The 7,862-nt window shown below is 37.2% G+C and overlaps 1 protein-coding gene across 3 annotated transcripts; it reads right to left on the bottom strand.

The window, feature by feature from the left end:
- Positions 1–811: 811 nt before the first annotated feature.
- Positions 812–3,952, bottom strand: LOC147494321 (zinc finger BED domain-containing protein RICESLEEPER 1-like). 3 transcript variants are annotated; one of them, XM_086568857.1, is made up of 3 exons: positions 3,814–3,952; positions 2,204–3,205; positions 812–2,074 (listed from the first exon to the last, which is right to left on the bottom strand). In XM_086568857.1, exons 2-3 carry the CDS (start codon positions 2,640–2,642, stop codon positions 1,218–1,220), a joined length of 1,296 nt encoding a protein of 431 aa, XP_086424983.1. In that variant the 5' UTR covers positions 2,643–3,205; positions 3,814–3,952; the 3' UTR covers positions 812–1,217. The 3 variants fall into 3 exon arrangements, with proteins under 3 accessions (XP_086424983.1, XP_086424984.1, XP_086424982.1); XM_086568858.1 differs by lacking the exon at positions 3,814–3,952 and having other exon boundaries at positions 812–1,252; positions 1,786–2,074; XM_086568856.1 differs by having other exon boundaries at positions 812–3,205.
- Positions 3,953–7,862: the final 3,910 nt, after the last annotated feature.

The raw sequence follows: 7,862 nt of genomic DNA, 5'->3' as shown, positions 1-7,862 counted from the left end.
TTATACCAACATAGCCAGACTGACAAAGCCCAAGGCTTCAGCTATTGCTACAAGCCCAACAGGATTCAGGCCTAAAAATTGAAGATGGATCTAAGCGATTGCTAGTTTGCTACTGCCATGAATCGGCCTGTGATTGTCTAAATGCTGCTGAATTGTTAAATCTTGCGCAATTACGCAAATATATGTCACACTTGTTAGTCTTTCTTCAATACTTTCTGAGTGCTCTCACTGCACTACTACCAGATGACGAAAAATTAGAAAGAGATTTGTTTACTGGAACTGTTTGATCGTAGCTAGGACCAGAATTTCACTACTTAGTAGCAGTGTAGCACACACCAATTCTCATGATTAGTGGAACTGTTTGATCGTAGCTAGAGTTGAAGATGTGATCTGTCCCGTAGAGCATCTAGTGTAGTGGAACATTATACCTTGTAGTGGAACGCATCGGTCTGTGATTGTCATGCCGGAGTCTTGGCAATGGGTTGTGCATGGAATCCGTGGATTTTGTTAATATTCCATTGCCAAGCCGGCTCAATTGAAAAGGTGACTTAGTTTTCCGGACCATTTGACAGCCACAAGTGAACGTTGATCTAACATCTAATTGTACGAGTAGAGAATGAACGGAAGCTGAATTTTAAGCCCTATAGATCATTGTACAATTGCTGGAGCTTGGAAACATCTGACATGATGAGGTCCGAGACCACATCCTGTAGTCTTATTTGATTACTCTTAGTTAAGTTGTTCCAATTATATTTCCTGTTTCTCATTATATTTTAAGACGATGATTATGCAATAAGAAATTGAAAACAGATTAGGTAGTGAATCTAACTCTCATTTGATTCTGTTGCAAACCATATTTCAAAGTAAAAATTTCAGATTTGGCACAATTGCACAGACGCACAGTACAAGCAAAAAGAAACCATCTTGATTCTTGACTAGACTAGAAAAAAACACTACTTTCCCTTCGGTTCAGACTCTCATAGTAATCTCTGAAGTGTTAGGGATAACCTTCCCTCCGACTTTAATACATAATATCCAACATTTACATAATCAAACATCTAAATCTAAGTCTGGATCACAGTCAGAGTCTGAATCTCTCATCATATCTTCAAGTTCATCTAACTTTGCATCTTGTGATCCTGCTTCGGCTTCAAACCAATCATTCAAGCATGCTGCAGCTTCCACAATAAGAGGTGACCAATTCATGCAGAAATCGTTCAATGTCTACACGCACTAGTGGTAAACGCGGCATCTATAGGAACAGAAATAGGAATAGTTAGTAAATCTCTCGCCATTGAGGAAAGAATAGGGTAATTAATTTGTTGTGTTTTCCACCATCCCAGTACATCAAATGTTTCTCTGTTACTGGTCACAAGTGAAGGTTGGTCCAAATACGACTGCAACTCAGATGCATTGCTTTGAGAGGAAGCTCTATTACGCGTTGCAAAAATGGCGAAAGTTGGATCATCTTCTTGTGCAACAGTAGATTCCATGGGAAGACTTCCTACCAGTTTTTGTTCGTATTCATCATAAAGCTCCTTCAATGCAATTCTGACCACTTCTAAACTCCCCCCTGGCCTATGGGTTTCTTCGTATCCATAAATTATTTCAAAACATACTTCCAGATAAGATACCTTATACCTTGGATCCATGCATGTGGCCAATCCTAGAGCAACAGGTATTTCACACAAACATTTTGTTATCTTGGATTTCATGCTACCAATAATACTTGCATAAGACGGATCAGTTTTATACTTGGATAGAACCAAACAGATATTACTTAACTGGTGGAAGAAAGAACTTGACGAAACATACTTGGACCTCGAACACAGCTTGGTCGACTCATAAAAAACTTTCAGGATATCTCTCATAATGGCAGCATTTTTCCAATCAAGAACAGTAGGAATATACTCATAACTAGAATCAGATAAACGCCAATTCAAATCCTTTGATATGGTAGAGCTACATCCAACATGAGAAAAGTGGTATTCCAATGAAGTTGATAATCTGGAGGTAATCTTTTTGAAATCTATGCCTTCAGTCTTGCACAGTTCCCTGTACTTTTGCTGCACATCTGCACAACTTTCAATGTGTATTAGAGTTTTTCTGATGCATTTAAGAGAGTGACGGAATCCATTTAGTCCCTCTTGCACTATAATGTTAAAGATGTGAGTACCACAAGAGACACAAAATAACTGCTTACCCAAGCCTGAAGCATTCGAGAATAGGGCCTCTTTAAGCCTTTCAGCAACATCACTAGACAGTGCATTGTCTAAGCTTACAGTAAATATTTTCTCATTTAAGCTCCAGCGTGAAATGCTATTATATATCCCCTCAAAAGTACTGATCATATTGAACGATTCATCTTCCAGCATAGGAAAAGAAATAATTTTCTTGTTTAATTTCCAATCACTATCCACAAAGTGAGCTGTTATGCACATATATCGCCGTTCATTGTTTGATGTCCACAAGTTTGACGACAGGCATATCTTTCCAGGAATGGCTTGCAAAATTTTTTTTAGTATAGGCCTTTCTTCTCTGAAAAACTTCAGTAGCACATTTATAACAGTTCTACATGGAATGGGCTTAAATTCTGGATTCAATGCCCCTGTCAATTCCAGAAAAGCAGGATCTTCTCCCATTGAAACGATAATTCACCTGTTATAAGAAATATAACAGTTTCCGACAAGCTACAGCTTGATCGAAAACAAAATCAGGATTATCAAGGTAGGTGGTTCCACTTTCTTCCCAATATTTGCAGTGATTTTCATAATGCAGTCTTCAGAGTGTCTCCTAAGATGGGGAGCGCCTGAAAATTCGAAAGGCATGGACTCATTGCAATATTTACACACTGCTTTTGTTTCAACACTTCCATCTTCATCTGTAACCTCTACTTTATCCAAGTGTTTCCACATATCATTGTGAGTTAGTTTGACTTTCCTTCTTTTATTCCCCAGAAGCAAATTATCAGAATCATGAGAACCGATGGATTCTTCTGGGACTATCTATCTCACTAATGGAAGGGGTGAGTTTGGTACATTTAAATGTTCTAAAGGATGGTACACCAGCATTATCTTGGTTCAATTGTTCACCATTGTCAGAGTCCATCATAAATGTATGCCTCAAAGTATGAGATAAAAAAAGATAATGAAACAATCAAACCTGATCTCAGCTGACTCAATATCAACCTATTTCAGTGATTAACCTGAAAATTTACCAAAGAAATTATAAGCTCTCAATCTCCAAAAGAAAAATGTAAGCTAGTCATATGGTATTATCTTTCTGGGGATGGATAAATATAGCCCTCTTTATACATCTAAGTTAGTCACTAGATGGTTGCAAAAACTGTAAACTAGGGACGTTCATTCTTTCCTATGTCTTTTGCCGAAATTGGAACCTATCAAATGAGCTGATTTTTTGTAAGGGGATGGTTTCCATGGTAAGCGATCATCTCTAACAAAAACCAGCCCTCAACTCATTGTGCAAGTTCATCTCTGGAGAGAGATCTAAACATAAAAAAGAATGTTTTTTTTTGCGTTTCACTATTACATAAACAACTTGTTGGCCAAATTGTAATCATCCCATGGTGGTTAATGACTTTTCTACACACAAAATGTTGGAAACCAAAGCACAGATATGAAAATAAAAGAAAGGCCCAACATATAAAATGCAATACAAGATTCTAAAACCAACCCAAGTCAATACAAATGAAGAATACAAAATGAATGTAATAAGTTCATTAGACAGTCATTTTCAACTCCAAAAACTTAAAACTAAATAAACAATATATGTGAAGTTAAAAAGGAGGCATACCCTTTCTTTCTTTCTTGGTGTGGTTTTGAGTGTTCTAGAACAATGGAAAGGTTCTAGAAATTAGCACCGCCAAAACACAGAAAGAGGAAGAGGGAAACTTGAGTTTTGAGAGTGGAGCTGGTGAGTGTTTTGTGTGGGAGAGAAAAATGGGCCGAGTTGTTGAGGGTATAACAAATGGCCCGGCCCGGCCCAAGTTAATGTGTTAATGTTTTCCCTACTGCATAATTTGATGCTTGATAACCCATTTTCCCGATGGCAATTCCAGATTTTCCAATATATATATATATATATATATATATATATATATATATATATATATATATTTTTTTTTTTTTTTTTTTTTTTTTTCGATATTACCATCTCCATTCTATTAAATTTCGAAATAGTATAGGTTACAACTCAAAAAACTTGGTGGAGGCTTAGTTCCATTAAATCTAAGTGCCCATTTGGCAGTAGCATGAGCCTCCCCATTATTATTTCTGCTAATCCAGCCATGACTAACAGGGAAATTAAGTTCATTACAAATATTTCTAATACTTCCTACTATAGACAAATTGATCCATTATGTATTCTCAATATCATTCTGCAGTGCTTTAACTACTACTTGATTGTCTCCCAAAAGAACTGCAGTTCCTGGTGCTATCTATTGAATCAGCTTGCAAGCCAATTCAGCTACTAAGAATTTTGCCTGCTGAGAAGTCCTAGCTTTAAACCTAGTGAAACCTACTCTTAGTGTACTTCCATTATAGTTCTTACATATTGCTCCTGCTGCTCCCAAACATTTGTTGCTGCCAAAGGCAGCATCATATAGGACATGAATCCTATAGTCAGTTACATTGATTGTATGTATAAGAACTTGCAGCATACTCCCATTCTCTATCTTGAAAGCTTCTAAATGTGAATTCCAGGAGGAGTAAGCATTTCTCCAAATTTCAGTCATAGATAGAGGAGCATGCTCAAATTTGATTCTATTCCTGTGTTTCCAGATCTCATAGAGCATAATTAAACAATATAGACGTCTTTGCTTTATATCAATGTAATCATCAGCTAGCCAGTTTAAGAAAAGTTCTATCCATTGCTTACTATCAGTGAAATTGTGAGCTTCTATTCTAACAGCAGCAGTTGATGCATACTAGACTTTCTTTATCCAATCACAACTAAAGAAAAGATGGTAATCAGACTCAATGGTTTTGTAACAGAAACAACATGATTTGTCACATTTAAAGACTTTGGCAGGGATTTTTTCATATGATGGGAGATAGTGGAAGTAAAATTTCCACAAAAATAGTTGAATACTAGCTTCAACTTTCATATTCCAGATGCTTTTGACAATTCTAGGGTTGAAGGTGGAAGATTGGGCTGACCACTGCAAATGTTATGGTAAGTTGTCTTGACTGTGAAGTTTCCTTTTCTAGTTCCTAACCAAATGAGGTTGTCTTCTAACACATTAGGTCTAATGTGAGTGAGACTGATGGTATTTTTTATGTGAATTGGAAACATATCTCCAATTCTATTCAAATTCCAGGTACTATACCCTAGATAAATGAGGTGGCTAACAGTAAGTTAGTGTAGATTAGGATCAAGAGGTTTGAAATCTTTAAGAGTAAGAGGTTTGCCATTGGCTATAATCCAAGGATCATTAAATAGAGACACATTCTTCCCATTACCAACCATCCAAACTGAGTTGCCAGAAGCAACCTGCAAATGCTTACACAAGCCCCTCCAGAAGAAAGAGCACTCATTTGGCATCTTTTTTATATCTTTGAGTTTCCACCACTTAGAGTATACAGACTTGAAGAAAAAAGCCCATAAAGACTCTTGATTCCTAAGCAGTTTCCAACTAAGCTTGGCAAGCAGAGCTGAATTCATAAACCTTGTTTTCCTAAAACCCACTCCACCACACGCTTTTGGAGAGCATAATCTATCCCAGTTGGCTGTGTGTATTGCTTTATGCTCCTTCACTCCATTCCACCAGAACTCTCTAGCCAACTAATCAATTTTGTCACAGATTTTCATTGGAAGATGGTAAGTAGTCATAGTGTAAACTGGAATGGATTGGGCTATAGTTTTCACTAGCACTCCTCTTCCAGCTTGTGAAAGAACCTTGGCTTTCCAACCAGTTATCTTCTTCTGGACCCTATCTATCAAGTAATCAAAGTCCTCACTTTTCTTAGAGGACAACACAATAGGCACTCCAAAATACTTCTCATTCTTACTGAAAATTTTCACATCCCATAACTGCTTAAGGAATTTCTGATGATCAGGATGTACATTTGCACTAAAGAAAGCACTAGATTTGTCCCAGTTCACAGCCTGCCCTGATGCTTCACAATAGTTCACAATAAGTTGTCTCATCTTTTCAGATTCTTCCAAAGTAGCTTTGCAAAAGATGATTAAATCATCTGCATAGAGGAGGTGGGTTATAGGTATTGCTCTTCTCTTCACTTTGATGCCATGAATATTTCCTAGTTTCTCTTCTTGAGCAATCAACCTAGAGAGGGCTTCAGAGGCTATGATGAAAAGATAAGGTGAAATAGGGTGGCCCTGTCTCAACCCTCTGTTGGGAAAGATTTTCTTCAATGGGGAGCCATTCAGTAGAACATTATAGGACACTGTGGAAATGCATTGACTGATGAGCATCCTACTTTTGTTTGAGAAACCTAGCTTCTCCAAAATCTAATCAATAAAACACCACTCTAGCCTATCAAAAGCCTTGGCCATATCCAGTTTTACTGCCATCCATCCCTACTTCTTCTTCTTCTTCATTTTCTTCATGTTATGAAAAATTTCACTTGCCATGGAAGTGTTATCCCCAATGGATCTACCTTTTATGAATGCAGCTTGATGTGGAGAGATGAATTTATGCAAAAGGGGTTTTAGGCGACAGACTATGATCTTAGAGATGATTTTGATAGGGTTATATACTAAAAGCATTACTTTTGTATTAACTCTAATTCTTTATATTTTGAATGAGAACCATATGATCAAATGTTATGCATATTATATATGTTATTAGTTATATGCATGTGTCTAATACTTTATATTGTAGATGATATGGTGTGAACACACAGAAGATCATATCATCAGTACCTTATAAAGTATAAATAATCGTTCACAACCTAGATGGATTTGGACAAACCATTGGTACGGTTGTAGTATAATCTGGTATTAGTCTATCTTGACTATAGGATTACACTAGTACACTTTGTGTGTATTAAACAGGACCAAGTGAGGTTGTTTCTCTTTATACTGACTATATAAGAGAACAAACACCTTTGTTCTTATGGATGCTTGTCCTTTTAATCCGGATATAATAACGGGCACTTACGTGCATTGTACATTGCTTTAAATCATCAATGAGTGAGATTCATTTGTGAATCAACAAACTCGATGGATTGGGTAATGACATTGTATGTAAGGTGTACCGTTGATTATAGAAAGAATCCGTGACCCACAGGAAGTCGGGTTGATGATATTCCTTTGAGGAGCTCAAAAAGATTGTCATGTAAACCCTGCAGGTGGATTTATTCCGACATGACAATGAGGTTGAGTGGTACTACTCAAGGACATAAGAAGTTGATTAATGTAGTTGTCAGTAACTTGACTTAATCAACGGACATTCGATATCTTAAACACGGGGAGATCAACGAGCATATAATATGGAGCTCATAAACGCTGACACGTAATTTGGGATTAGGGCGGTAGTGCAACAATGACTTTTAGTGGAATAAGTCATTTGTTGACGGACTTGGGCCGTGTGTTCTGGGCGAACATGGGAAGCCCAAGCCCGTCAGGAGGCCCAACCCTAATTTCTCCTCATGGTCCCTGTTGTAGCCTATAAATAGAATCCTTCTCTCCTAGCCGAAAATCACTATTCACTGGATTTGAAAAGAGAGGCAAGGAAAGATAGATCCAAAATTGGATCTAGCTTTGTGAGAAAGAAGGGGTTGGTAGATCGTTGCCCACACAACGTCTAATCTATTCTAAAAGAATACAATAGAAAATCAAGGGATTGATTGTTGATTCAGATTCATAGCTATTGGATTCTC

Source organism: Coptis chinensis, chromosome 6, assembly GCF_015680905.1.
Source record: "Coptis chinensis isolate HL-2020 chromosome 6, ASM1568090v1, whole genome shotgun sequence".
Lineage (NCBI taxonomy): Eukaryota > Viridiplantae > Streptophyta > Magnoliopsida > Ranunculales > Ranunculaceae > Coptis > Coptis chinensis.
The sequence above is the reverse complement of the archived record's forward strand: the minus strand, read 5'-3'. Positions and strand labels throughout refer to the sequence as shown.